Source organism: Podarcis pityusensis (assembly GCF_964106645.2).
Source record: "Podarcis pityusensis genome assembly, chromosome: 6".
Lineage (NCBI taxonomy): Eukaryota > Metazoa > Chordata > Lepidosauria > Squamata > Lacertidae > Podarcis > Podarcis pityusensis.
Window position 1 is genome coordinate 1396120 of NC_138030.1, and position 26819 is coordinate 1422938.

General features: G+C 49.4%; 1 protein-coding gene across 1 annotated transcript in view; it reads left to right on the forward strand.

The window, feature by feature from the left end:
* CTNNBL1 (catenin beta like 1) overlaps window positions 1-26819 on the forward strand; it is an 87903-nt gene that overhangs the window by 44235 nt on the left and 16849 nt on the right. The window contains exon 11 of the mRNA XM_081011250.1: window positions 6111-6292. Within this exon, the coding sequence (XP_080867376.1) occupies window positions 6111-6292 (182 nt within the window). The remainder of the gene's footprint in view (window positions 1-6110; window positions 6293-26819) is intronic.

Sequence of the window (26819 nt, forward strand, 5' to 3'; positions counted from 1 at the left end):
AGTGCGTTTGCATGCAGAACGCACTGCAGCAGCCCCTGCAAAAATATTTCATTACGTCTCTTGTTTTCATGTCACATCAGCTCCTTGGAAACCCGAAAATTAATGTGTATCTACTGAAATTTCCTTTCAGCACAGCCTCACGCTGTGTTTATCTAGCAGAATCAGAGCCTCGCGCCACTGTTTCCTAATGCGCACCCTTCTGCAAACATCCTGCGATAACAGTCCTTCGGTGAAGTGACCTTGGCTTCTGGTACCCTGCTTTGGGGGAGTTTCTTGGGGCCTTTTGTCTTCCTTCCTGACAGGGACAAGGAAGGGAGTTGCCCGATGGGCAGGGTTTGGCAGCAGTGCTTCTGAAGACCAGTTGCTGGAGGCCACAGGAGGGGAAAGGGCTGCTCTTGTGGTCGAATCCTGCTTGTGGGTTTCCCATAATGGGCATCTGGTTGGCCACTTGGAGGCTGGATGGCAGAGGCCACTGGCTTGACTTAGTAAGCTCTTCATATGTTCTTGGTCATTTGGCACCAATGCCCTGCGGGTGCTTCTGAAGTCATTCTTCCATAGATTGCCAGGATTTCAAGGTATCTGGGGAGGGAAGGAGGGGTTGGACCCAGCAGCTGCCGTTCTCCCGTCTCTAATTCTGGAGGTTAGACTGCCACACAGGGGCTGCCCTTGACTCCTAACAGCTTCAGAGCATGTAGCACACAGTCCACCAAGAGTGGTTTCTGGATGCTTTTTGAAGCGCTCTTTGGACGGCCTCCTTCCTGGAACCCTCCACCACCATTGCCATCCCTGTGGCTGTCCTCTTCTCCATCCTGGAGGCTGATCTGCTTTCACTCTCCTGTCTGCTTGCACAACTTGTGACTCACCAAGCCAAAGGCAGCCCACTAGCTGCGCTTGGTGACCTGCTGGGTGCTTAATATATCACCATTTCTTTCAGTTTTGGACATGTAGCAAAGCCAGGAGGTTTTCTGAGCCTTTTCATGAGTTGTGCTTGGCCTGGTGGGTTTCCAGTGCCAGGAAGTTGTCATTGCAATGAGTTTGTTCCTGGTTTTTTTAAGGTCCAGGTCAGTCGCTCCTTTGGTGAGGCTCTCAGGCTGTGGTGTCTGAATTAGTTCTCACCCAAGAGGGATTTCAATAAGCCCAAGATGAGACTAAGATAAACTGCTTGCCCTCTAGTAGAATAAATATTTCAAATAAAATCAACCTGAGACAGTCCAGTCAAACAGCTATTGATCTCTACAAGCCTGAACTTAAACCCAATGAATATTCCAGAGATCAGCTCTCTGCAACCTACCTAAATGCTGATCAATATGCAATTACTTCCCCCGCAAAAGGAGTCCTGAAGTTCTCCAGCCGAACCTGAACTTTATTTTTTAGCCTTTTATTATTGCCGCTTGCAAGGTGAAGGAGAGCTGGAAGTGGCAAGGGCAGGAGAGGGAGGAGGAGGTGAGCGGATTACTTTCCACAGCAGGCTCCTTCCTGTAAGTGCTCTGTGCTGCCCTGCTGAGCACTCAAAAGGGTAGCCTGTGAAATGGGTTCGTCTTACAGTGACGTTCTATCCAAGCATCAGCTCACTTGGCCTGCTCCACCGTACAAAGTTCGGATTTCTTGGGTAGCTTTCTGTATTGCTTTACATTGTGCACCCCTTTGAGACATCTTGTGAAAAGGGGTGTAGAAATATTCTTAATAGATGAATCAGGGCAGGCTTCTAATAAAGCAGCTGGCAATATGGTTGCACATTTAAGTTGCAATAATTTACCTCTCTGAGTTAAGATCTCAGAAGTGGCTTCACCTACATTGAAGAATTTTTGTCGGGATAAAATGGAGTCATGGAGTTTGATGTGTGATCCTTCTCTAGGGTGCAATTGTGATTGGTTGGTTGGTTGGTTGGTTGGTTGGTTGGTTGCTTGGATGGATGGCCGTCTGCCAGGGATTCTTTAGCTATGATTTCTGCATTGCAGGGGGGGTTGGACTAGATGACCCTTGGGTCCCTTCCAACTCTACAGTCGTATGATTCCGCAGACCTGCAGTCTAACACCTACTCTTTGTGCCATCATATTTTGCATTTCCCAGCCCCTCTTTTGCATCATTTGCATCCCTGGCTGTGAAACACGCGTCAGAAAGGCACTCTGGGCATGGGCAAGTTGGACAGCGCATTATGGAAGGGCAGTGGTGGTGGAATTAATCCTAAAGACACTGCTCTTTGCCACTGCCATGTGTGCAATCTTAATCCTGCTCCTCTTCCTCCTTATGCCTTCTTGGCTTCCCTGGAGGCTTCCCTACACAGCACAGGACAAACAGGATGTCTGACGTCTGCCTCTGCCTTTGGCAACGCAGCCCTGTGTTCTGGGATCAAGGAGGCAAGGTATTGACCCTCGTTGGCTGGGCCCAGCGTGAGGCTGTGCTGGCCTTTTTAGCGTCGTGTTGGAAGGAGTTGGCTTTGACTTACAAGAAGCTGCCAAGATTTGTTCATCCTCTTTCTTCCCTTCCTCTCATCTGCTCATGTTCCAATTCAAGCATCTTGGTGGCTGTTCTTCTCTTTTGGTTTTGCTTTAGGATTTTTGTTTCTCCAAATCGGACGCCCGCCCCCGAACAAATTGGGAGTTATGCTTTGCTGAATGGAGCTGTGTCGGCAATCAAACGCCCGCTTCCTTGCATTCTCTTTGTTGGCATGAATTTCAAACATACGTCCGCAGTGGCATTTTGCAGCAGCATTTTGCGAAGTGCCTGTTTCATTCCCTGCTGCTGGCAACAGCCATGGAAAAAGGCAGAAAATCCTGGCTGATTTGCTTACTGGTGTTCTGCATTCACAGGCCAAAATGAGGGCTGAGTTCCAGCTTTGCTCTTGAACACAGGGAAGAAAAACACACATACACCTAAAATAATTAAGTTGGTTGCTGGTAAACTATTGTGGATTGCTGGGTTCTGTGGGTGTGAGAGGATGGCATCCTATAAAGGGCCACTTCACATATTGCATGCTTTAAGCGTACGTTTGAAACGAAAATGTGAAACGGAATTGAGCAGGTGTAAGAGCCTGAAAGTGGCTTCTTCCTTTCCTCTGTTCCCCATTTCTGCTTCCTTGCACACACATGTAGCTGCCATACAAGAAATATGAAACATTATTAGCGGATCAATATGGCTATGAGTAGGGAGTGCTTCCCCCCCTTGACATATCCATTGCACCTCATCCCTCTTGCTAGTTACAGCTGTAAGAGGGGAGACCCAGTCCCCATGTACGAAAGGTCAATAAAACAACAAGAACACCTTGTGCGAAATAAATTTGCACTCATGTTTCAAGTTTGAGAATTAGACTGTAATCGTGGCTGACTTCCATCCTCCCCCGTACTGGGGATACAGCTTACAGGAATCTCTCTTGCCTTCAGAAAGGGAGGTCGTGTGCAAGTGACAATCCAGGTTCTCTCGAAAGGTTAGCCTCGCCTTCCCTGACCTTGTGCCTTCCAGATTCCGGCTAGGGCTGATGGGAGTTGTAGACCAAGCCATCTGGATCGGGTAGCAGGTTGAGGAAAGCTGGAGTAGTGTACGAAATCGAGCTTTGGAGTTGAAAGGGTTCCAACTCAGGCACTGAGATGGTTGGGGACTGTTCTGGTTTTCCATATACACAGTTGTACTTGGAACTGGGAGACATGGGTCCCGCCTCCATCATGTGGTTGTTGTGCAGGCTTGGTCTAGTCACTCTCTCAGCTTCTGTTTCCACATCTGTGAAATGGGTAGAGCATTGATCCGCCCTATGGTTGCAAGCACAATGAAGACTGTAAAGCACCAAGTAATAATAATAATTTATTATTTATACCCCGCCCATCTGGCTGGGTTTCTCCAGCCACTCTGGGCGGCTTCCAACAGAATATTAAAATACAGTGGTCTGTTAAACATTAAAAGCTTCCTTAAACAGGGCTGCATTCAGATGTCTTCTTAAAGTCTGGTAGTTGTTTTACTCTTTGACATCTGGTGGGAGGCGTTCCACAGGGCGGGTGCCACTACCGAGAAGGCCCTCTGCCTGGTTCCCTGTAACTTGGCTTCTTGCAGCGAGGGAACCGCCAGAAGGCCCTCAGAGCTGGACCTCAGTGTCTGGGCTGAACGATGGGGCTGGAGACGCTCCTTCAGGTCTACTGGACCGAGGCCATTTAGGGCTTTCAAGGTCAGCACCAACACTTTGAATTGTGCTCAGAAACGTACTGGGAGCCAATGTAGGTCTTTCAAGACCGGTGTTACATGGTCTCGGCAGCTGATCCCAGTTGCCAGTCTAGCTGCCGCATTCTGGATTAGTTGTAGTTTCCGGGTCACCTTCAAAGGTAGCCCCACATAGAGCGCATGGCAGTAGTCCAAGCGGCAGATAACCAGAGCATGCACCACTCTGGCAAGACCGTCTGGGGCAGGTAGGGTCTCATCCTGTGTACCAGATGGAGCTGGTGGACAGCTGCCCTGGACACAGAATTGACCTGCGCCTCCATGGACAGCTGTGAGTCCAAAATGACTCCCAGGCTGCGCACCTGGTCCTACAGGGGCACAGTTACCCCATTCAGGACCAGGGAGTCCCCCACACCTGCCTGCCTCCTGTCTGCCCAAAACAGTACTTCAGTACTTGTCAGGGTTCAATCTCAATCTGTTAGCCGCTATCCATCCTCCAAATTGAAAGTGCCAAATGATGATCAGTAGTGTTTTTAAACAGAGGTTGGGTGGCCATCTGTCAGGGATTCTTCAGCTGTGATTCTTGCATTGCAGGGGGTTGAACTTGCTTGCTCTTGGACAAAAATACCGAAATGGTGACAAAACTGATTATTAAGATAGAACCAGTGACAAAGGAAACAGAAGCGGTGGAGGTCTTGATGCAAGGGCTGGAGGAAATTTTTTAGAAAATTGGAAATTGTGATTGATATGAAGAAATACCAGGAGACACTAAGGGCATATATGGATGGCATGGGAGGTGGGCAGGAAATATTTGGGAATGCCTTGGTGGCTGAAATGAGGCAGAAATTACAGCCTCTGAGACTAAGAGGAGACTGTGAGGAAGGTGAGCAGGATTTTAAATCAGACTTAACTGATAGTCGCCTTCCAGTGAAATTTAAATATGCCAAAGTTAGGAAAAAGATTGGGAAACAGTTATTATATATGTGCAAAATAAATTAATTGATACACTGGCAGGCTCAGATTACACACTTGCAATCAGCAAAATTTGGATAAAATTAGAAGAAGAAGAATTGACGAAGTACAGTGGTACCTCGGGTTACATACGCTTCAGGTTACATATGCTTCAGGTTACAGACTCCGCTAACCCAGAAATAGTACCTCGGGTTAAGAACTTTGCTTCAGGATGAGAACAGAAATCGTGCTCCGGCGGCGCGGTGGCAGCAGGAGGCCCCATTAGCTAAAGAGGTGCTTCAGGTTAAGAACAGTTTCAGGTTAAGAATGGACCTCCAGAACGAATTAAGTACTTAACCTGAGGTACCACTGTATGCGTAAGGAAATGCAGAAGAATTTTGTTAGAATCAGAAGAAGAACTGATGAAGTATGTGTATGAAAATGCAGAATTTTGTTAATATAAGGAACCAGAAGAGAGAATGGAGAGAAGTCATGAGGTCTAAAGAGCATCAAAGATAAGGTTTTGAAATGTTTTTGGGGATGGGGGGCATTTTTGTTTTTGTTTTTTGTGGTTAATTATGGAAATTAACTTGAAAAAAACCAATAAAATTATTTACCAAAAAAAAGCACTTGATTGATCTTGGGGCTCCCTTCCGACTTGCAGATTTCTGATTCTAACTGTGTGAAAGGCTTTTAACTGGATTGGTTTCTTGCCTACTGAGGTGCAAGCAAGTTTCTCATTCATTGGTGCTTACTTATGCGGTGGACCTAAAAGAGCAAGTGTGCCCTTTTGCAGTTGGTGCAAGAGGAAAGGAGGCAGAGAAGTTCACTGTGTCTCAGTGGCCAACCCAAAGTAGAGAGTGCTCCGATCCTCTCTCTTCTGCGGACTAAGACTGAACTTTGCTGCTTGTTCATCATTGTGTGCAGCCTCATCCTACTGGCGGAGGAAAACCTTCCGTATCTTGTGGCAAAGTGCATTGCCCAGTTCACTGACAAAAGTCCTTCTGCTTCTACAGAGAGAAGAAAATCTCCCGGAGTAGTGCCCTGAAGGTTTTGGACCACGCCATGATTGGGCCCGAGGGAGCAGACAACTGCCACAAGTTTGTTGACATCCTCGGCCTTCGGACCATCTTTCCACTCTTCATGAAGTCCCCCAAGAAAATAAAGAAGGTTGGGACCTCTGAGAAGGAGCACGAAGGTAGGATTTAATCCCACACAGGCTGCCTTGCTGACCATGAACCCTCCGCCAGCCTCATAGTTTGCAGTGCAGCCTCAATAGACTTGCGCAGCCAGGAAGCGCTTGCAAGGCTGAGTCGCTTGCCAGCGTCTCCTCCTCTCTGGCTGCTACCAGCATGGCGGTTAATTAGCTCCTGCATATGTGCATGTGAGCCTGCCGTTTGAAGCTGTCTCTTTGATGCCAGGCTCTTTTGAAAAGAGTAATGAGCCAACTGCAAATGTCACCTCCAAAGCCGTGTTTTTTCCTGGCTCCGCGCACTGAAGTGTGACGTGAACATCAGGCGTCGCAGGCACAAACTGCTTGTGACTCTCCTGTGTTCCCCCTCCACCCCTTTCTCGGTTTCCTTCCACCACCCAGCCGCCCGCTCCCTGGAGGAGATCCAGAATCCCCACCAACCTGATCTGCCGCTGGTCTCGGCGTTCTCGCTGCCGCTACTGCCAAGGGGTGGAGATGCTGGCAGGAAAGGCTGACCCTCCTGTGGCAGGCAGTGGCGAATGAAAGTGACTCACCACTGAGTAGTGAGGATTATCTATTAAACACACACACAAACCAGGTAGACAGTATTATTTGTTGCACTGAAAAAACAAGTGCTGCGAAAACCGCAGCGGAATGCACATTCCAAATGGAGAGATGGGGTGTCTTGTCCCCACCCTCCTTACTTCTCCAGAGCAGAACATAAGCTGAGAGACGTGTGTTTTTTTCTGCCTGCTGGAAAAGGAGAGGGCAGAAGCCTGTGCTGTGCTGTTGACAAGATTGCACTTGGGGGCGAGGGGCGGCGGGTGTGGGTGTGACTGGTTCAGCGAGCAGCTGTTTCCCTGCTGAAAAATGTGCCAGTGGGTGAGCTGGAAACAGAACATTTGCTTTAGAGCACCAGCATTAGGAACGCGATAACGTTATATTAATGAAGGCAATGGGTTGGCAAGACACGTTTTCACAGGGCTTGTAATAGCTGCCCAGTTGAGCTCCTGCGCCTAGGATTCTCCGCTGGGAACGGGTGCAGAGAGGACTCCAGGCAGAGCACCAGGAGGCTTTGGAAAGCTGCCATCATGGATGGTACCTTTGGGGTGGGAAGGGGAGGGAGGCCTGCTTTCCACACAGAGGCAGCCAATTCCGTATGGCAAAGTGGAGTTTTCATTTCCTTCTGAGATGGAGTGGGATAGAACCACGGGAGACTTGGCAGGGGTACAGCTTTCCTTGCACCCAGCATGCAGTTCACCACCCTGGTTGGTGAAAGAGGGCATCCAATGGGTAAAAGTTGTTACAGGGGAGAATGGGTTGGTTTTGTTTCCCAGTCCCTGCCTGTCTCTTAAGGTTCCCAGGAATAATAATAATAATAATAATAATAATAATAATAATAATAAGCAGGGCAGGATTCACAGAAATCAGGAGTGGACTTGATAGACTTAAAATAGTGGATTTTTTTAAAATTTATTTTTTGGTGGGTTCAATTTTCTTTGTTTTGCATCGCTGGGCAGGTGAGTTGTTGAGATTGTAGCAATTCCAGTTAATAGAGATGTTTAACCGGCCTCCCTAGAGCTTGGCTGGCCATTACACTGATGGAGGAGTGTGTGTCTGTGTACGTGTGTGTTTGTGTGTGGTGCAGCAGTTTCACATCCTTCCCAAGCCATGCTAGATTTCTCCTTGTGCTCAGACAACCCAGCAGGGCTATGGGCACAGATGGCCTGAGAGTGTCTCTAGGTCTAGTCATTTCTGAATCTGAATCCTGTGCCCCACACGAGCCACTGCTGGGCCATCGTTTTCACCTGGGCCCTATATTTACAGCTGGACCATCTTCAACTCAGTTGACGTAAGCAGTGGATGCAGAGCTTGCCCCCTGCTTTGTATGCGATCCTGTAGTGTCCACAAACTATTTTAGTCTTTAAAGGTTTCAGTGGCACCTCGGGTTACGTACCGTCCTCCTTACAAACGCTTCGGGTAATGAGCTCCGCTATCCTGGAAGTAGATGCTGCTGGTTATGAACTTTGCCCCAGGATGCAAGTTGAAGTCACGCGGTGGCAGCAGCGGAAGGCCCCATTAGTGCAAGCGCACCTCATGTTAAGAACAGTTTCGGGTTAAGAACGGACCTCCGGAACGAATTAAGTACGTAACTGGAGGTAACACTGTATAGAACTAACGCTGGATGTTTTGGGGGTCAGCGCAGCATAGTAGTTGAGAAAGAGCAATCTATCAGAACAGTGCCCATTTTGGGAAGGCAAAACTCTGAATTCTCTGGAGCTGTTAACCCCGGTTGATAGATGCGACCCCCTTGTACACTGGAACAGTGAATGGAACGGCCCTAGTGAAATCGGGGGGGGGGGGGGGCATGAAAAGGAAGGCTAATTGTGCTACAGTACAAGCATATTTACAAGCTCAAACCAGCTGGCCATCAAGCCCAATGTTATCCTGCCTCCAACAGATGTCACTCAGAGAGCCCTCCATGCTGATTAGAGACCTCTGGGCTCAGTTTGTCCCTTGGCGTGTCCATCAACTTAACCGCTTTGGTCTGCTCTCATCTGTCCTCGTCAGAGTTACTGTATGGCGCAGCCCACAAAATCTCCCTCCCTCACAGACCCCCATACCCTCCCGGGCAGCATCTTCAAAAGACCAGCTGCAGGATTCTTGCATACAAGATCTCATGTCACTGTCTCCTCCACTCCCAAAGATCCACCAGGACCTTCCTCTTGCATTCTTGATGGTATATGCTTGCAAAGGCAGGTGTCCTGGTTTACCCAGGGATTCCTGCTGGGCTGCATGCTATAATGAACCTCATGGGTGTTAGGAAACACCCAAAATTCAGAGGACGTTGCTAAAGAACAGAATGCAGCACCTTTTCCCTCTTCTAGCAGCGGCCTCTTCATTGCCTCCTTCCTCCTATGTCGTCTTTCTGTTCTTCTCGTACAGAATTTAAGATCTTAAGTCACCCTGAGTCATGCTCAAACTGTGCTTTTGGCACCACCCTGGTCTGAAAAGTTGGTAAACAGGTGGTTACTGAGAAAAGACATGGTACAGCTATGGTAAAGGGTACTCAGAGTCAGTACTTGCTCTTATTGTTGAAGCCTTAGTCTTGGAAAGGAATTGGTCTGCGTTGGTGGTCCTTGATGAATGAATGGCAGCTCGATAGGATTTTGTGTCTATAAAATCAGCTAGCAACACCGCCCGCTTTTAAGGCCATTATTATGAAGATTTCTCACCTGCCCTTCACCCTAAGGCCTGAGAGCAGATAGTAGCAATTTTTTTAAAATGCTGTATTAAAAACAGTTCAAAACTAATTACAATCACAAGAATAGGCTGGCTCCTAAAAACACAGATCCTCGGCTGTCGGAGGCCATTGTAAAGAGGTCATCCTCAGCATCCGCCGGGAATTTATATGATGTGGGGAGGGTGCTCTGTTCTTTCAGGTATTTGGAGCCTGAGATGTTTAGGGCTTTAAACCCCAACGTGGGCATCTTGAATCTGGCATTGCTCCTTATCGCAGTTCCTCTTCACAGTCAGCTTTTCCTGCTTAATCAGAGCCTTTGGGATAGTACCTGCGTGCAACACCTAGCTGGACCCTGAGAGGTGCAAAATCTTCCATGTGTTAGGCACCTGTTTGTGTGTATACATGCCACCTACCCTTCTGAGCCAGAAATCTCCAAAGAGGATTTTTCCCCCCTGCCAGACTATAAAGCCTTAAACACTCAATGCCATTTAAATTAAAGAATGGCATTAAGCTGTTCACTAACAGGCACTTTGTGTTAAACAAGGATTAAAATGTGTGTCTTGATGGTTTTTGGTGGTGTTTACAAAATCTCACCACTGAGCTTGGATCTACTTCTCTTCGAAATTCCTCCAGTATCCCTGCCGGCTCTAAACACCTCTCCCCACCCCTCCACGGGCCCAATGTTCATCCAGCCTCTGTGCCCACATCCTCCACGCTTAGGGACCTGCGTGGTGTGATTCTGCAAAATGCAGAATTTGAAAGCGGACCCAGAAATCGGCACCCAGAAGAAAACTCTGCTTCAGAACAGCCGCTTGATGTTTTTGAAAGCCTGTTCCCAGGAGCTGCGGCAAAGTGCAGGCAGAGAATACCTTGCAGAAATCAGAGCGTGATGGGGAAGAGGGGGCAGGTGAGGAAAGGAAAAAAGAAGAAATGAGGTAGGTCAGCTGAGCAGCAAGATCTGGCATCAGCGGGGGGAGGGATGTCTCTTCCATGCTGCTCAGAGCTATTCTCCCTACCCTTGGACCAGTTGAAGCAGAAACTATTCTTTCAAACAAACAAAAAATATACACCTGCTTTTGCTTCAAGGCGCGTGCTTTCTGCAGGTTACAGAAAGCTGGCTTTTCTTGGTGCGTAATTTGAGCGCTGCAAGGGATGTTGACCAGGCCAGGCCCCTAGTCCATCTAAGCCTATTAGTGTCTGTTCTCACCACCAGCAGCTTTCCAGGATCTCAGGCTCAGAGGGGCTTGGCTGTCCCTGCTTACTGCAGATGCTTGAGCTTGTGGACTTAAGACAGTAAGGCAAGGCCTTCAGCCATCGACCTCTGGCCCTTGCATACTTCCTTAAAATACATTTCAGCGTGGAGCAAGAACGTAAGAAGTGCCTCCTGGCTCAAGCCAATGGCCCATCTAGTCCAGCATCTTGTTCTCACAGTGGCTGGCCAGATGCCTCAATGGGAAACCAGCAAGCAAGAACCTCCTGCGGTTTCCATCAACTAGGATTCAGAAGCATTGCTGGCTCCAGCTGGGGAGGCAGAGCAGAGCCATCAGGGTTAGGAGCCACCCATAGCCCTCTCCTCCCCCGTGAACTTGTCTCATCCTCTTTTAAAGCCATCCATAGTTTTATCTATGCAATGTGTGAAGAAGGACCTTCATTTCTCAGTCCTGAATCTTCCAACATTCATCTTCTTTGGATGCCCACGAGTTAGGAGAGGGAGAGAAAATATTTTCCCTATCCAGTTTCTCCATGCTATGCAATAATGTCACCTTTCCTCTAAACTGAAAAGTCGCAAACGTTGCAGCCTTTCTCCATCCCCTTGATCATTTTGGTTTCTCTTTTCTGAACCTTTCCCAAACTCTGCCTCTCCTTTCTACTGCTTTCTGCATCTGACTTTGCTTCAGAGATGGCTTCTGGTTCTTTCCCTCCTTTTTAACCTTCTGCTCAGGTTCGGGTCTCACTTTCTCAAGGGCCGGGATTTGGAGTTTGGGAAGTACCTGAAATGCCAGACCGTAGCAGAAGTGCTCGTGTCTCGAAGAGCATTTCCTCAAGCTTGCCTTGGATAGCAGCGATGCACCTTGAGTCTTGTTCAGGTTCAGTGTCCGGCTGAGCCCAAGCACTGGAGGGAAAGAGCGGCCAATTATTGAAGATGGCCCACCAGCTCCAGCCTTTTTCAGTGCACCAACTGTCACCTGCATGAGTTGGATTGGAAGCAGGTCCAAGAGCCCATAGTGGAAAGAAATGGCTTGTGCAAGGTCTGTGGAAGAAGGGCAGCAGTTCTGGGGTTGAACACTTGCAGAGAATGATGAACTAATGGAGAACAGTGTGTGAGAGAGAGAGGGGGGGGGAGCAATTGCAATTCTATACCCTGGTGGGATTTCACAAAGTCATCATCAACCATGGTGATTTCCATTAGGCTCTTGGAAACTGTAATATTTGCTGCTGCAAACTTCATAAAAATAGCGCCACTGGGAACTGAAGTCTGGAACTAGCTTTACTTTCTTATTAGCAGTGTTTGTGTTTGTTTCTGAGGTAATAAGTGCAGCACCGAGATCAGACTCTGTCAGTCTCCCTATAGTGTGTGTGTGTGTGTGTGTGTGTGTGTGTGTATATATATATATATATATATATATATGTATATATATATCTGTGTTGCTATGCAAGCGTGATATTAACATCCGTACATTAAAATCAGCATCTGGGAGACCGAGGTTCAAATCCCCACTCACCCGCTGGTGCCTTGGACCAGTCACTGCCGCTCAGCATAACCTACCTCGCAGGATTGTTGTGGGGATTAAGTAAAGAGGGGAACAGCTGTTCGCAACGTTGAGCTTAGGTGGAAAGGTGGGGTGTCAAGGCAATACATAATTTGAGTGTGGAAATGTTTCTGTTTGAGACAGTTGTTTCTGTGTGGGTTAGTGCTTTGGGGTTTGCATTTGGGTCTGTACAGAGTATTGAACTTCGAAAGTTCATGTCCTTGGCAGAAGGGCTACAAAACACAGTTGGTAGACTCCATTGGGTGTTTGTGTGTACGTGTGGAGAGAGCTAGTTGCAATCCCTGGCCCCTCCAGCTGAAAGGATCCAGTTCAGCCAGGACTGAACAAGACCATGTAGAACCACTTCCATTTAGAAAAGGCAGGAGAGGAATAGACGGGAAGAATCGTCCGGTTCCTGGAGTAGCTCCTTCAGCTTCACCTCCATTGTTTTCTGGGCCTAGGGAGGTGATTATCATCTCTCATGAGTGTCTCTTTCCCCCAAATGAAAAACAATAGCCTCCCTTTGCAGAGATGTGAGGTTGCAAACATCCGACTATGCAGCGGCCTTGAGGTCTAAGGCACATCCTCATGAAAGGCTAATGCAGAAGCAAACTTGGAACTTCTTTTGTCAGTGGTCTTGAGATCCTGAAACAGACACTTCTTATCTCTGCCTAGGAGAACAGGTAGCTGCCGTGTTGCAGGTCAGACTATTTCTCCATCCATTCCTGCCTTGTCTACTCTGGCCAGCAGCAGCTGCTCTTGCCGGTGGTCTCTCTGCCTTTCTTTCCCATCACCTGTTTTCCAATTCTTTTAACTGCAGACACTGCCAGGAAATGAACCTGGAACCTCCTGCATGCAAAGCTCTGTCACTAGGCTGTGGCTCCTCCCTTGCAAAATTCTTGATCTTTGCACTCCACATTCTTATCCTAGGAGGAAATGCTTCAGCGCCATCCCCCCAACTCTTTGCCTGCCCTTCCCTTGTGCAGGAGACCTTCCTGGCAGCTGGTGCCCAGAGCGGATACCTGGGTGGGGCGGGGCTTGCCTGGGGCGGGAAGGAGGACACGTCCTTGGGCCGAAGCGGCAGCCAGACAGACGTTTTGCAAGCCCTGCGTGTGGCACACGTCTCCTTGTCCGCTTTTATGGCCCATTAACTCAGAAGTCTAATTACGCCAGCTGAGATGACAACCTTCCTGAAACGCTTTGCCAGTGAAAAATGTGTTGGTTGCATCTGCTTGTGACGCACACGCTCCCAGGGCAAATTTCCCCAGAAGGGAGGGGGCACCTTAAGTGCTAAGCGGAGGACGATGTCTTACAAAAGCGGGTCTGCTGGCAGCAGCTCACAAGGGGGCGCTTTCCTGGATGTTGCTGCAGATAATTAGCTGTTCCTGTGATGACCCCTTGGTTCTTTCTCTGAGTCAGATCCAATGTACACAGAGGAGCACACCTGTCCAGCAGGTGGATCAAATCCAAACATGGTTTGCCGGAAAGAACCCCAAGGGTCATCTAGTCCAACCCCCTGAAACACAGGAACCACCGCAAAAGACTCCGTGACAGATGGCCACCCGACCTCTGTTTTAAAAAAACCCATATGAAGAAGAGCTTGCCAACTTCTCCGTTCCACAGTCAAAGGCTCTTACTGTCAGAAAGCTCTCCTTGGTGTTTAATTGGAATCTCCTTTTTTTGTAACTTGAAGCCATTGGTCCAGATCCCACCCTGTGGAGCAACAGAAGACACTCTTGCTCCACAGATGACCCCTGGAGCCCCCAACAACCCTACCACTCTGTGACAGCCCAAGGTCAGAGAGATGGCGTTGCCCTTAAGGGATGGGGCGTCTTTTTCACCTGCCCGGAGTTTTATGAAGGCAATACAGCTCCCACGGCAGATGTCTCCATGGGCAGAGAGGAGCCCCACTTGGAAGGCGGGGTGGCAGTGCCTTTTCCTCCCTATCCTGGAGCTCCCACAAGGGGTGCCCACCATGGCATCACACCCGACAAGATGGAACGCAACTGAGCCCTCCTGCACTTCATGTCGGATTATGTGTAGAATAACATTGATCCTCTTAGCCAAAGCTCTTCCCCCAACTGCCGGCATGTATTATTTCATCAAGGTGGCTTGGGCAGCTTTCCTTTTGTTACAGAATTCCATGGGCCCTCATTAAAGTATATTACAGGGGAGAAATTTTAAAGCTATTTATCTCTGGGAAGTTTATGGTGCGGTATCAATGCCTCACAATGGAACAATTTCTGCAGAACTCTTAATTCTCCTATTTGCCACCATACCACTTAGATTTTTAATACTTTAATGAGAAATGCTTTTCTGTAAGTAGCAGTGCATAGTTAAAACTGTGGAACTCCCTCCCACAGGAAGCAGTGAGGGCCACCAACCTAGAAGGCTTTTAAAGAGGATTAGACAAATTCTTGCAGGAGAGGGCTGTTAATGTCTCCTAGCTACAATGGCTATGCTGTGACTCCACTGTCAGAGGCAGTGATGCTAAAACCCTACTTGAGGGTTTCCCATATAGGCATCTGGTTGGCCACTGTGAGAACAGGATCCTGGCCTAGAAGAGCCATTGGCCTGATCCAGCAGATGCTCGTTGCATGTTCTTTGCAAGTTCTTCTGGAGAGGTTTTGTGAAGAAAGGGGATGACTGACACCTCGAGGCTCCTAGTCCCCGCAGGCCGTTCTGGGATAGGCCGAAAGTGTTCAAGGTTTTTACCAAGTCCTGTTTCTTCTATAGATTTTTTCAAAAAAATTCCACGATACGTTATCGAAGGCCTTCTCCGCATCTATTATGACCTAGTTGAGATTCCTGCATTGCAGGGGGTTGGGCTAGATGACCCTCGGGGTCCCTTGGTCTCTGATTCAGGAGGTCTGAGCTAGGTCTTTTGACACCCAGAACCGACTCAACTGCCTCTTTTCCAGCCTCCGGGTTACAAGTGAGCACACCGGCATGGGAAGGATCTCTGCTAGGACCCCCCCCCCCCCACCTGCTCCATCCAGACAAAGCAGCCAATTTTTCCTCCTATAAATTTTTAATTATTGCTCTTATCTGCTCCTGCGATAACGCTGCAGCTTGGAGAGCCTGCCTGTTGTTTATGCCCCCTTCTGATCTTGTATGTACAAACAAAACTTCTTTTGATAGGAGAGATTATTTGCTTGCCTTTGCTGCCTCAGCCCGGAGGCCGCAGCATGCGCCCTAATCTCCTGGCTGCGCGGCAGAGATAGGGAGTATAAATTTAATCGAGGTGAACTTGGGAGTGTTTGAAGATTGCAACAAAGCCTCATGAATCCTGCCACCTTTTGCACTCCCGATGAGCTGGATTTCTGTACCCAGAACCTCCGAGGTTATGGAGGGCAGCAAAGATTGGCAGCCGACAAAATCTAGAATTTAATTGCTATTCATGAGGTCCGCAGGTGGTACTAAAATCTTGATAACGAAGTGGCTTGGAGCTGCAGCTGCCCGAGCCTTTTCAAATGTCAAAAAGAGAGAACTGCTTTTTCCCTTTGCCTGTCCCTGTAGAGACTGCCGTATAGTTTTGAGGGTAGTCATGTATTTGGAAACACATTGAGGAGAACCAATGATGCCTTCCACTGTCTCCTTGTGTCGTGACAACATTCATGTTGGCAGAAAATGTGCTTGACTCTGTTAACTTTGCTCAGTTGAGTGCAGCAGGGGGAATCTGCCTACCGGGTGCAGGTGAGCTATGGGTCAAATCAAACTTTGGTCAAGAGAGGCTGGGTCATGGTTTTAGCAGGCCTGAAATACCTTCATTTCCCTGGAAATACTGTCCTTTCTAGGTGAGAAGATGCTGCAAGCAGTGGACAATCTAGCAAATGTTTTCACAGGGGTGGGCAGATTGCAGATGTCGGCTAAAGTTACTATTTTGTCTAGTGGGCTCCCCAAAACAGGTTGCTCTAAAACACTGCGTTTGTACTTGCGCCTTCCAGTAAGTGTAGACCTAGGCTATGACCCTAAACGGTCAGCCTCATTTTTGTGTTCTTTGCCAAGGCGGTTGCAAACTGCTTCTGATCTCTACTGACCTTGCCCTCAGTGCGAAACATGCCTTGCCCTGTTTCAGGTGCTCTTCTTAGCGCCATTTTCCTCCACTTCCTCTGCCTCAGGTGAGGCTCTCACTGCCATTTAACCCAGTCGGTGCCACTGCTTTGGGTGATTTTTCTGGCAACGCCACCTGCCCTGAGCACAGTCACTTGTTGACAAAATCACACATGGGCAGCTAAGGCAAGCTGGGCCAAGAGGAGAAGAAGAAGAAGAGGAGGAGGAGGAGTTTGGATTTGATATCCCGCTTTATCACTACCCAAAGGAGTCTCAAAGCGGCTAACATTCTCCTTTCCCTTCCTCCCCCACAACAAACACTCTGTGAGGTGAGTGAGGCTGAGAGACTTCACAGAAGTGTGACTAGCCCAAGGTCACTCAGCAGCTGCATGTGGAGGAGCGGGGAAGCGAACCCGGTTCACCAGATTACAAGTCCACCGCTCTTAACCACCACACCACACTGGCTCTCAAGAGGGAGGAAGAGGAGGAGGAAAATCACACCAAGGCGAAACAGACGCTGCTGCGAGAACAGAAACCCAACCAGTAGCCTCAGCTCAATGTGATCATTTAGTGACGAAGACATCTCTTGGCTTCATATACTTTTGAAGTGCCCATCACAATCAGAGAGCCTCTGTCACGGCTCTCTGCAGCCTGTATCACACGATACAGGTATGCTCACCTGGGAGCCAAGATCTACTGGCACAGCAGCAAATCCAGGTTTGCCCTGTATCATACATTAAAAGCAGCCTTTGGCGTTAATGAAACCCGTTAGCCACCCCCCACAACACGTTACCCAGAGGGAGGAGGGGGCCGCACAGGGAATTGCTTCCAGTGATGTCACATTAATGACTGAAATTAGCGTCGACCAAAAAGTTTAATTCTGCCCGGCGCTGGGGCTGTTTGTTTTGGGATTAGCTGCTTGTTGTAATCTTCTTGATTAAGGATTATGATCCCTTTAGAAGCATAAGCCAGGCGAGCCTCCCAGGAGCTGACGGAGTGCCGCGCACAATGTGCATTGCGGCGCCGCGCTTGGAGGGAGTGACCTTTCCCAGGCAGGCAGCTAATCCAGACAGCTCAGCAGACGTTTTGTGGCTGAGGGTAGCGGCCCTTGCTCATGGCTCCATTGGCACAGGGCACAGCTGGCCTCTGAAAGGAAGCGTGCCACCTGGAGGCATTGGTGGGCACTTCCTCCTCAGCAGTGGGAGAGGCAAACTGTGCCCAGAGGGCCAACCAAAGCCAGCTTCTTCAGCATCTGAAACTCTTCTCTCTTCCGGCGGGGACTAGAAAAATGCTTGACAAACCAGTGGCTGCGGGAGCCTCTCCTGAAGCCAAGTGATGCACTGTATTTCGTATACAGGCTGCAGATGTCTTCATGCCTTCGATGGTCAGCTGCTTGGAGAGAGAGAGAGAGAGCCCTTTGTTGGTGCTAAGAGCCAAGGCCAATGTTGGGAGCCGAGGCTCTTGCTCCTTCCCTTTCCCATTGATGGGAGATGTCTGCCCCTGCAAAGAGCACACCTGTGCTCAGATCTTAGGCCCGGCATCTTGCGTGAACTCCCGCCTACATCTTGTGGCTCTGAGGAAATAGTTGCACCTGAGATTTTTTTTTTTCTTTTTAGATTTTATTAAAGATTTTCTTGTTTTACAGAAGTATGTGTAATGTCTCTCGTATTTTTTCCATGTAACATTTTTACAAATCAGTTTCATTTGTTGAGACATTTGGGGGGGGGAAGGGGTGGAGGGGGAAGAGGGGGGGGTCGGGTGGCAATGTTTCTAATTTGCTTAATGTATGTAGGGTTTCATGTCAGCATTGCTCGTGCAGGTTCTCGGCTGTTCATTTGTGTTTCTTTGGTGTTGAGAGAGGTTGGGGTTGGCCTATGGTGTGGTTGTTTGTTTGTGATTGGCTGTGGTGATCTTTGTTTTCGTGTGTGAGTGGGGTGGGTGGATGTTTTGGATCAGGTTATTCATATTGATTTGTATTCTGTTGGTGGGTTATTGTCATTGTCTTGTTGGGCTGTGTATGTGATAAAGGGGAGCCATACCGGGGTAAAGGCGTCTTCTTCTATTTGCCCCCGTGTCAGTTTCAGTTTATTGGTTAATTTTTCTAGTAAGGCCGTTTCCCATACTATTTGGTACCATTGGTCCATGCTTACTCCTGACAGGTCTCTCCAGTTTCTGGTTATGGTGTTTCTGGCTGCTGAAAGTAGGTGGGTTATGAGTTCTTCATGGTGTAAATTGGCATTGTTGTCTTGGAAGATGTTTAGTAGGGCCAATTCTGGGGTGGTGTCTAATACTTGCTTAGTTATTTTACATATTTCTTGTATGGCTGTTGTCCAGAATAGTTGGATTTTGGGGAACTCCCACCACATGTGGAGGTATGGTTGCACCTGAGATTTGTGGATTGGCAACAGATACACAAGAATGTTCGGAGTCGTGCATGTGGCAAGAGGCAGCCCCATCCCGAGTTGAGGCCTCCTTCTTGGAGCAAGTGACTTCCATCGCCTGTCAAGAGGAAGCCTTTGGCTCTTGATGGGGATGAGACTCTCTTTCCTTGGAGGTTTTTTCAGCAGAGGTTGGATGGCCACCTAGTTGAGATTCCTGCATTGCAGGGGATTGGACTACATGAACCTCGGCGTCTCTTCCAACTCTACAGTTCTATGATTCTATGAAACAGCACTTTCATTCTCACAGGTGGTGGGGTTTGAAGGCTGGTTCACTCAGAATTTGCAATCACAGGTAAAATGAAGAGTTGACAAGCACTCCAGTGCATGCAAAAAGATATTTCAGGCACCCACCTGGGCCATTCATAGAGCTCTTTGTGTGGTATCTGTAGAACAGATGAAAGAGGAGCTAGTGAAAAAACCCCTTTTTGAGCTTTCCAGTGGCCATGGATCGCTTTTCATCTCACTTCATGCACGGATATGCTTGGGGGACGTGGAAACACATTCCAAGTTGATATGCCTCCAGTTCTGGGTGCTACAATTTTAAAAGGATGTTGACAAGCTGGAACTATGTGCAGAGGAGGGCAACCAAGATGATCAATGGCCTGGAAACCAAGCCTTATGAGAAAAAGTTGAGGGAATTAGGTATGTTTAACCTGGAGAAAAGAAGACTGAGAGGTGATAGCCATCTTCAAATATCTGAAGGGCTGTCCCCTGGAAGAGCGAGCAGACTTGTTTTCTGCTACTCCAGAGGACAATAAAGGAAATTCCAATTAAACAATAGGATGCTCTTTCTCACAGTAGGAGCTATTTGAAAGTGGAATGGGCCACCTTAGAAGATGGTGGACTCTCCTTCCTTGGAGGTTTTTAAATAGGTTGGGTGGCTAGATGTCATGGATTTGTTGGTTGTAATGCCTGTATTGCCAGGGCGGGAGGACTAGATGGCCCTTGTGGTCCCTTCCAACTCTACAATTCATTGGTTCTCTGCGTGTGGAGGGATTTGTCCCAGGATAATTGGTGGCACAAACTGGTCCTGCTCCTGAATCCTCCTTTCTCAGCTAGCTTCAGAGCCTGGCCGTGCCAGATGTCCTTGGGCCACAGAGCTGCGGTGCTTCTGAGCTTCAGTCAGCTGCCTGTTTAACTTTCCCTGTGACGAGCTAAGCTGACATCCAGCGTCAAATGTGTAAATCGCCTCGCCACCAAAACATGCATCTCACTTGCAGCATCACGAAAGTAATGAATCAAAGTGTCAAGTAGCTTGAAGAAAATGAATTTGTTAATTGCCTGCATACTCAGACTCAGGGTAATATAAAAGGGAAGACTTGGAAACGCTCAAGTAGGAGGGGCAAACTGTGACCTCATTGCTGTTACTGAGCCCTGGCAGGAGGAGGGAAGTGGAGGCGGCTGTGTGATCAGAATAATAAAATCACCACCTCGGAAGAGGCTTGGGTGCCCCTCCAAGCAGCCAGCGCAAGATTGCAGGTTATGGAATTGTTCTGGGTCTGAGCAGCGCCCATAACAAGCCAGCCGCTGGGCATAAAGCCATTCTGGTGTTAGTTTTTCATGCATCACAAAGTTAGACGGTGGAACTCGCTGCCACAGGAGGCAGGGGTGCCCATCAACCTAGACTGCTTTAAAAGTGGATTAAACAAATTCATGGAAGAGAGGACTATTGATAGCTCCTAGCCAGGATGGCTCTACTCTGTCTCCACAGTTGGAGACAGCAGAGCTTCTGAATCCCAGTTCCTGAAAACCACAGGAGGGGAGAGTTGCTCTTGTGCTTGGATCCTGGTTATGGGTTTCCCATAATGGGCGTCTGGGCAGCTATTGTGAGAAAAGGATGCTGCACTGGGTGGGCCACTGGCCTGATCCAGAAGGCTGTGTTTATTCCAGGAAGTGAGAAAGCATGGAAAGGCAGGATATAAAGGTAACAAATACATTTCTCAGCAAGCAAGCTGTGTTGGAATGCCTCAATATCCGCTTCTTTCACCCCACGGATATTGGGTGTGTCTCCTGTCTTCGCAGGTGTGGGAGTCAGATCCATGGGTGAATGGTTTGTGCTCTGGGAGTTGGCACCATGTTGGAGTTGCCCACAGGCTTTCTCAAATGCACATTTCCAAGCTAGGCTGAAGAGCTCACTGGTCCATCAGTGGGTCAGACCCCCTTTCTGCATCTGCCTCCTCTGTATCCCACCGAGATGTCTTCGGACAATTGAAGGGGATCCCTTCCATACACAAAATTTGCAAAGTCACACAGCAAGGCATTCCTGGTGGCTGCTCCCTAGTTTCCACATTCCTTGCCTGCACAGCCTGAAATGGTTCCCTAAGCAGATGCAAAATATTGCTTATTTGGGACAGCATTTGCGGCTGGAGACAAGCCTGTTTTGGGCAGACACTGCGTTTATTACATGCTCTGAGGTGTTGCCTGCCCTGAGCCTTTGGGGAAATATGGAAGGATCTCTTTCAAATAAGTGCATTAGCTGAATCCCAAAGACTCCCTGGCAGGTTTTCAGACAGGGGTGGATCTTATCAGGGAGCCAGATCCTAAATCCACAGTTGCGTTTCGTGTGGTCCTTTGGAAACAGTCTTGCTTGTGCCTCAGCTGGAGCTTCTGTGCCAGCCTGGGGGCGGAAAGCACAGCTGAGCTCTGCTGCAGCCCTTGTTTGTTTCAGCGACTCTTACATGGAAGCTCTTTCCCCTCCCACACTGCACCATGGTTAATTGACAGTGCAAATATTTTCAGTCTCTTCAGCTTCATAATACCTTAACAAGATCCCTTTAGCACATCTACGGCTGTTGACAATGCTCTGAGAACCAAAAGAGGGGCTTTGTTTTGTTTTGTTTTTTGCACACAGAGGCAATGTGCAACATGTCTCAAGGCTGCCATCACACCAGCTCCCTCTCAGTCCAGCACGGCTCCACATTCTAGGCTGTTGCCAGGATGCTGTGTTTCCTTACAGCCACAAAAGTCTCTGTTTGCGTACACACACACACCTGCCTATGGTTTTTGAGTCTTGCAGTGTCATTATCCTCTTGGAATCTGGTAACTTCTTCAGAGAGAGAAGCACTCCTGAAGTCCACCCCAGTAGTGAAAACCGCAATCAGGGCCTTGAAATGCTTTTAAGGCGTTATCATCCGAGGAAGATATTCCAGACAGGACCTTATCTGGAAGCCTGTCTGTTGTCAGCTGCTTGAAGCATTCTTCGCTATAATAATTATTTTTGTGTGGTATGGTTCTTTGTGAACCTTGCTGAAATGTGCACTTTGCAGTTGTAATGATACTTTTATTGAAAACTATGGCCTCATTATCAATATATTGCCGCAGCCACGTGTGCCTTGCAGCACTTTTATAGAACTGTGCCCTTGCTTGTGATCTTGTAAAAGAGTCAGCATGCCAGGTTTCTGTGGCCAAGCCCAAGGAGCAGCCACACCGGAGGGCGGGACACTTGACAGCCTCAAATTCAGTTAGGACCACCATGACTTTGCTTGCCCCAGAGATCATCCTCACCTGTAGGCGATGAGTGGCGACTTTGCCTGTTTTGCATTGTAAGTCATCCCGTACTTCCTTTGCGCCTGCGTCGCAGGGGGTTGGACTAGATGACCGTTGGGTTCCCTTCCAACTTCACAATTCTGTGATTCCTTCAGTACCTCACAAAGGCATCTGTTGAGAGTGTTGATATTGTGCAAATGCATTTTAAAAGTAGCTGATTGTTTGAAACGGTGCGAAATGCAGTGGTTTGAGTGCCCACTGGGGTAGGATACCCCCAACATGCCACCCCACTGTGGAAAGAATTGCCCTGGCTTCCAGTTAGCTACTGGGCCAAGTTCAGGGTAGCAACGTTGGTGTACAGAGTCCTATACATCTTGGGACCAGGATACCTGGTCTCACACCCCTTGTGTACCCAATAGATCACTGTGCTCTGCAGATATGTTTTCAGGAGGTTCATTCCCCACAAAATAGGGACCAGGTCTTCAATGCTGGGGTACCCCCTGCCTTTGGAATGCCCTCCCCTTAAATATCAGGCAGACACTGCCACTGCTGTCTTTATAGCTAAATATAAAGAAGGCGGATGTTCTTGCTGGCCTGGCTTTGATTTCCAACACCTGGGGTGAAGTGCGGGCTGCAGCGAGCTTTTCCTTTAAGGGAGCATTCCATGCCCTTGTCAAAAGCTGCTCTCATCTCTGTGTCTACATGGTAAAGCCAGTGATCTGACCATCGCTTTTCAAGACAGACTCGTGCCTGTGGCACGGAGGGAGCCTCTGCCTGTTGTGGAGGTGGGGGTGGCTTGGGACAGCAGGCCAGGGCTGGGGGACAGTCTCTGGTTCTGGTGAATGCAAAGCACCTTTGTGGGGGGCTCCTTCCATTCTAGCAGCTCAGCTGTGGATCCAGGAAGCACTTTGCCCAAAAGAGGCAGCCTGACCCTCTTTGCGTGGGGGGACAATGACAGGCGGTGAGGAGCAGTTCTCTGGATCCTCTTGCGAACACCTTGTTCCATCCTGGCAAACGCAGCAAACGGACAAAGCCGATTGGCATGGAGGGCACGAAGCCCAGCTCCTCTCCTCCCTTTCTGCTCCTCATCAGAAATCAAGCCAGGATCTGGAGAGGGTCTTCAGGCGGCTCCTGTGGCTTCACTCCACTCCCCTTCCTGAGCTTGTTAGCGAGGAAACTGTCCTCCCAGCTCCCTCCACCCTCTATCTTGCTGCTTTTTATCTTGGATCTGCTCTAAGAAGTCCACAACACCCTCCCTTTGCGAGGATCCGCAGCGCTTTGTGTGTTGCCGTGTTGGTTTTTCCGAGGGGGCTGTGTGTTTTCTTCCGAGCCGGCATCAGTATTCTGCCCGAGTGTGCACAGGCTTCCACTCGGCCTGCTGCCTTTCGCCTCCCCTGCTGGGCAGATGTCCATTATAACGCAGTGCAAAAGGGGGGGGGGGAAGGAGGGGGAAACAACAACAACAAAGGCAGAACAACGCTGCCGGGTTGAGGCACGGTTTGACGGGACCTCCTGCAGCTGCCAGCACGCCAGCCACGGAATAGACTCATCTGCATTCCGCCGCTCAGCCGCCAAAGTCAAGATCAATCTCATTAGGATGTTTTCGACACTCCCTGCATCCCAAAGTCTCTCCCCACCCCAGCCCCGTCCGCTTGCCCAGGGGTGGATGGCTGGGAACTGGCATGAGCACAATCTCCACGGGGTAGAGCGGGGCAAGACTTCCAGCAAATTGGTTCAAATGGCAAAGCAGGGCAGCCGGCTTCCTGGCGCCTGATCCGCAGTTGCAGAACATCCCTCTTATCTGCGGAGAACGGTGGTCGTTGGGGAGATAGTGCCTGCGTTGTGCTGCACATTTTGCTCATGGGGCTGTGGATCTGCGTGGGGTTTGGTTTCGTTCTTTAATTGGGGGAAGGGGCAGAGCACGTGTTTGGAGTGCAGAAGGTCCCGGGTTCAATCCCAGGCAGCATCTCCAGGTAGGGCTGCAAAACACTGCCTGCCTGGAAACGCTCGAGATCTGCTGCCAGTCAGAGTAGAAGCCGCACAGAGCTAGGTGGAGCCCAGTGGTCTGGCACAGGTGGACCCTGCCGAAAGGGCGGACCCAGGCTGAAGACAGAGATCAGGGCTCCATGGGGAATTATCAACTGCCTTTCTGTTAAGCGGAGGCCTATGGCAGCCCACTTAGCTGGCTCAGAACTCCTGTCTCCTCCGTCCCACCCTGGGACTTTTGAGGCTGGGAAAGTTAACTTTGTTGTTTGTGTCGCTGCCGCTGTCTGGGAGCTTCCTTTGCAAAACTGCAGGCTCTCAATTGCGATGCTTGGAGTGTCGCCCCAAGGCCTGTCAGCAGTCTGCAGAATGCTGAAACTGGCCCCGCAGCGGGGGGGGGGGGAATCAAATGCGATCTGCTGCAGGCGCCTCGCTTTGTACTGAGCTCAAAGTGTGCGCTGGCGCCTTCGGCCCCTCTCGGATCCGGCTGAGAGCTGAGCCTGGTGCTTCGTGCTCTTGTTTTGAGTGTGCTGAGTTTAGTGACGGTACCAAAACAGCAGGTACCAAAATGGCAGGAGCACCCCTCTGGTTGTGCCCCTTTCCCCTGCGGCTGGCGCTGCTAACACAAAGCCAACCAAATGTGCAGCAGATTGGCCAGGCACGGAGCAAGGAGAGAGAGCTGTGGCTCCGTTTCCCCCTTTCTCCCTCCCCACAGATGCTGCGAAAACAGCAGGATCTCAGGTTTGGCTAGGAGGGAACCCTGCTTAGGGAAGGTGGGCCAACTCTTGAGCCATGTCAGCTCCCGGCATTTGGTCCTGCCTCAGCAATTCACCCAAGCTGCTTTTTCCTAGGCTGTTGGTGTCTGTGCTTTAAAAAGAAAGTGCAAAATTCCCTTTTGCTATTGTCTTTCAAGGGGAAAGGGGATTATCTTCAGTTTTTGGGCATGAACCAAAGTCACGTTGGCAATGCACCCTTGCATCTCTCCACATAAAGGCAAGAACTCCCAGGACTGGTATTCTTTGCAAATAGCCTTGCCTGGGGTTCTGAATTTCTCTCCCCACACTCCTTTAGAGCAGAAGGTTCTGCTTTGACAGAGAGACTGTGTGTGTGCGCGCGCGCATGTGTTACAGTGTGGTTGCTTGCCACTGTACGCTTTGCTCAAACAGGTTGTGCGTTGGTGTCTCTCCAGCTCACCTCCATCTTGCTCCGTCGGAGTAATGGAGCCACTGAGCCGGGCTGCCCACCAGATAACAGGTTTATCGCCTCTCCTGTTTCTGCTGTCAGCTCCTCTCTCCCTTCCACCAATCTCCTTGGTGCATGAAAAATTGACACCCCCTCAAGTTGAAATCTGTTGCTGAAGGAGGAACATTTATTAGCGGATTAGAAAACCTGTTCGCCCAGCAGGCTCTCCTTTTGCTTGTCGCCCTGCGCTGCCCAGGTGCAGAGTGTGGGATCCCCCGGCACGAGAAAGGGGCTCCTCTGTCACTTGGGATCCCGCATGCCTGTTGCAGAGCCCTTCTCGCGAAAGGCCGAGACACTGGTTTATTGAAAGCCCCTTGCAAAGAGGTGCCTGTCGCTCCTATTCCATGAGCAATTGATCGCGGCTTCTCTCAGGCCCCCGGGCTAAGGCAGAGCTGTGGAAACTCATGTTAATCTGTCTTGACAGCAATGAGGAGATGATCCCTCTTCTCCGTACATTGCATTTTCCTCTCTGAAAAATAACAGATTCTGACACCCCTCTCCTCCGGCAAGCCAATAGAGGCAAATTTTATGGCCCCCCTTGCCTCATCAATCTTAATCGGCGGGATTAAAGCAAAGGTGGCGTGGAGAGGCTGGAATTGCATTTGCTCTGAAATGCCTGCAAGGCGAGGCCGGCTCTGAGCGCAGGAGGGAGCAGCCGCACCTGCCTTGGCAAGAGGATTTGCGCTTGGGCTCCCTCGGTACAAAAGTGGACAGCTCTGCTTCTCTTTTACAGCGAAGACAGACACAAGGTGTTCACAGCAGCGAGTGTTCAGTGCTCCTTTTTAGGGTCTAGCAAACCAATCCGCAGGCTTGGAACAGTAGCCGACTGGGCTCTTGTCATGCAAAACCTGGAACAATTTTGCACCCTGGTGTTGCTTGTTATGTTGACTCTGTTCGGTGCCTGCTAAACCCAGCCTGGTGCCTTTAGACCACGGCTGCCTGTCATTGCCAACAGCGGTGCTGTCTGGGGATGTGAGCAGGCACCCCAGGAGGGCACCAGGTTGGCAGAGGCCGCTGTTGTTGCCATATAAGCAACCGCTAGCCGTAGCTGCTGGCCCCACCGCTTGCACCTGAACCCAAGGAAACAAAGTGTTGTTGGAAGATTCAGGGCAGATTAAAGAAAGGACTTCTTCACACAGCGCATGGTTAACCTGTGGAACTCCAACCTGCAGGAGGCAGTGATGGCTAGCAGCCTGCCTGGCTTTAAAAGAGGATTAGGCAAATTCATGGAGGAGGAGAGGCGGCTATTGGGGGCTATCAGGGACTGTGCTCTGCTTTCAGGGTCAGAGGCAGCAATGCTTCTGAATACCAGTTGCAGGAGACCACAGGAGGGC